General features: G+C 38.7%; 1 protein-coding gene across 1 annotated transcript in view; it reads left to right on the top strand.

Moving 5' to 3' along the window:
• PPP4R3A (protein phosphatase 4 regulatory subunit 3A) overlaps positions 1–3,259 on the top strand; it is a 51,733-nt gene that overhangs the window by 30,715 nt on the left and 17,759 nt on the right. The window contains exon 6 of the mRNA XM_017546953.2: positions 3,207–3,259. This exon is cut by the window's right edge and continues 23 nt beyond it. Within this exon, the coding sequence (XP_017402442.1) occupies positions 3,207–3,259 (53 nt within the window). The remainder of the gene's footprint in view (positions 1–3,206) is intronic.

Below are 3,259 nucleotides of genomic sequence, written 5' to 3'. Positions count from 1 at the left end.
AAAAAAAAAAAAAAAAAAAAGACTAGCCTGAACAACAATAGACTCCAATAAAAAAAAAAATTAAAAATTAGCCAGGTATGGTGGCGCATGCCTATAATCCCAGCTACTTGGAAGGCAGAGTTGGGAAAATTGCTTGACCCCCCGAGTTCAAGGCAGCAGTGAGCAATGATCATGCCATCGCATTCTAACCTGGGCAACAGTGAGACTATCTCAACAACAAATAAGTTTATGTGATACAAAGAAAGATTGGTTATTTGCACACACACACACACACACACACACACACACACACACACCCATGTTGTTTTTTATTCTTTGATGCCTATAATATTGTAAGAATAACAGATATTTGGGAGGCTGGGGGTGGGTGGATCACTTGATCTCAGGAGTTCAAGATGAGCCTGGCCAACATGGCAAAACCCCGTCTCTACTAAAAATACAAAAATTAGCTAGGCATGGTGGCGGGTGCTATAATCCCAGCTACTTAGTAGGCTGAGGCAGGAGAATCGTTTGAACCCAGGAGGTAGATGACCATCCGTCTATCCTAGCTACTTTGGAGACTGAGATGGAGAATCACTTGCACCTGGGAGGCAAAGGTTGTATTGAGCCAAGATTGTACCACTGCAAATAAATGTAATATGACTTGGAAGATCTTTTAGGACTTTACCTCAGGTCTTCAAGTAAAATAATTATTTGAAATCTGAATTTATTAAGTATAGAAAGGAAGCCAATAAATGTAGTAGGAGCTGTTTGGTAACACATGTCACATATGAAGCAATATGTTTAATCTTCGTGTCTGTTCCTGTTTAGAAAATTTTTTATTTCTTAAGTAGTGGTAGCTAGTGATGGGCAAAAAAAGGAAAACTATGAATTAAAATAGAAAAGGCATTTTACCTATAACTGCTTTCCTAGAGCTAGTAATTCCAGTTCATACTGACTGATTTGACATGTTTTCCATTCATTTAAGATACACATGTAAACAAACAATATAGGCAATGCAGTCTGCTAAGTACAATAGTAGTCCTCTATACAGCATCTTGTGATTGATAATGGAGGAAGTAGTAGGATTCTGGTTCCAATTTCTTTTTGTTCTTTAATGAGGAGCTGGTTTTCCCTAGGTAATGGAGCCTTGATGTTCTGGTCCAATTTTGATTCCTAATTTCCTTGGATAGTCCTGAGTTCTCCTGATCGTTTTCTTTAGCTTCATATGGTTCTGTTTTGTTATGTGGTGATTTGTCACTTCTGTGTTTTCTTGGTCTTCATACATGCAAAATGCCAGTTTTACTCATTAAGTATGAATAATTTCAAGTTGTTAAATCTTTGCTTCACTGCAATATGCTGTGTAAAATACTGGCTGCCAGTATGTCTGTTTTTCTTAATGCCGGACACTTCTACCCAAAGTGCTGCTGTGAACATTTTACAAATGTTTTAGCAAGAAGTGATTGAGGTACAGTTTAATGCAGGTTCCTGCCCACTTTGTGTAGCCCCCCAACACACATAATATCACACCCTCTTGTTAAGATTGGTTTATTCCTTTGTAGTACCATAAACATCCTTATTTTCTCTACTTCTATACCCCGAACTGCAGCAGTTCAGGGAATGCCTTTTTTTAACCATTTGATATCCAGTTGGTAGAATATATAGTATATAGGGATATATATCTTGAAATTGGATCCTATTTGGGTAACAAACATGGTGAAGATCATATTAATGAGGTATGACCTGTTTGTACATTTTAGAAAAAGTAAAGAGAGTAATAACCAAATTAATTTAGTAGTGCCACACATTTTTCTGTAGCATTCACAACAGTGAATGTGGAGCTGATAATCTAGTGGGAGCTTGCATACACATCCATGTGTATGTGTATTTAGAGTGAGGCATGTCTAGGCCTGGAGTGGTATTGACTCTACTTCCACTAGCTGAGGTAGTATGTAATTAAAATAAAATTTGGGTCAGGCATGGTGGCTCATGTCTGTAATCCCAGCACTTCAGGAGGGCCAGGCCGATGGATTGCTTGAGGCAAAGAGTTCCAAGACCAGACTGGCCAACATGGCAAACCCCATCTCTACTACAAATAGAAAAATTAGCTTGGTATAGTGGTCTGTGCCTGTAGTCCCAGCTACTAAGGAGGCTGAGACAGGAGAATTGCTTGAACCCAGGAGGCAGAGGTTGCAGTGAGCTGAGATGGCACCAGTGTGCTCCACCTGGGTGACAGAGCAAGACTGTCTCAAAAAGCAAAACAAAACAAAAACCAAGATCTTGATGAAAAACTAGTGGTGAGAAACTGACCAGGCAATCAGGAAGGGTATTGGGCTTGGGTAAATTTTAAAACCTGTGTCTCCCTTATAAAATGAGGAAGTAATACAAAAAGTTTAAAATTTTGATTTTTAAATAATTGAGTTACCCTCTATATCTTTAAAACACTAAAGTAGCTTTATCTTCATTTTCATTCTCATTTCAGAGGTTGTAGAACCTACCTTTTAAAAGTTAAGGTTATAAAACTTATAAAAGTCAGGGATCAACAAAGGTTGGTCCATGCCTATTTTTGTAAATAATGTTTTATTGAAATACAGCTGTACCCATTCATTTACAGTTGTCTGTGACTACTTTCATACTATTGGAGCATGGTTGAATACTAATAGTAGAGACCACATGGCCCACAAAGCTCAAAATATTTACTATCTCGCCTTTAAATAGGCTTACAAAATAGAGCCTTGCCAAAATTGTATTCTTTAATAGTTTGGTTTTTCTTTCTCTTAAAAACAAACAAAAAAAAAGAGCATTGCCATACCACTTTTCCTTTTTTCAGTTATTGTCATTTATTATAGCGTCATAAATTATAGCGTCCTGAAATTAAACTTTACAGCGGGACATGGTGGTTCACGCCTGTAATCCCAACACTTGGGGAGGCTGAGGCAGGCAGATCATGAGGTCAGGAGTTCGAGACCAGCCTGACCAACATGGTGACACCCCATCTCTACTAAAAATACAAAATTAGCCTGGCATGGTGGCACATGCCTGTAATTCCAGCTACTTGGGAGGCTGAGGCAGGAGAATCGCTTGTACCTGGGAGGCGGAGGCTGTGGTGAGCCGAGATCCTGCCGTTGCACTCCAGCCTGGGCAACAAGAGTGAAACTCCGACTCAAAAAAAGTTTTTTTGTATAATCTTAGCATTAACATAATTGCATTTGTCCTTTGTTTCACAGGAAGATGAAAAATTTCTGACAGATTTGTTTGCACAACTAACAGATGAAGCAAC

This window comes from Cebus imitator, unplaced genomic scaffold, assembly GCF_001604975.1.
Source record: "Cebus imitator isolate Cc_AM_T3 unplaced genomic scaffold, Cebus_imitator-1.0 Scaffold193, whole genome shotgun sequence".
NCBI classification, from domain to species: domain Eukaryota; kingdom Metazoa; phylum Chordata; class Mammalia; order Primates; family Cebidae; genus Cebus; species Cebus imitator.
The sequence above is the reverse complement of the archived record's forward strand: the minus strand, read 5'-3'. Positions and strand labels throughout refer to the sequence as shown.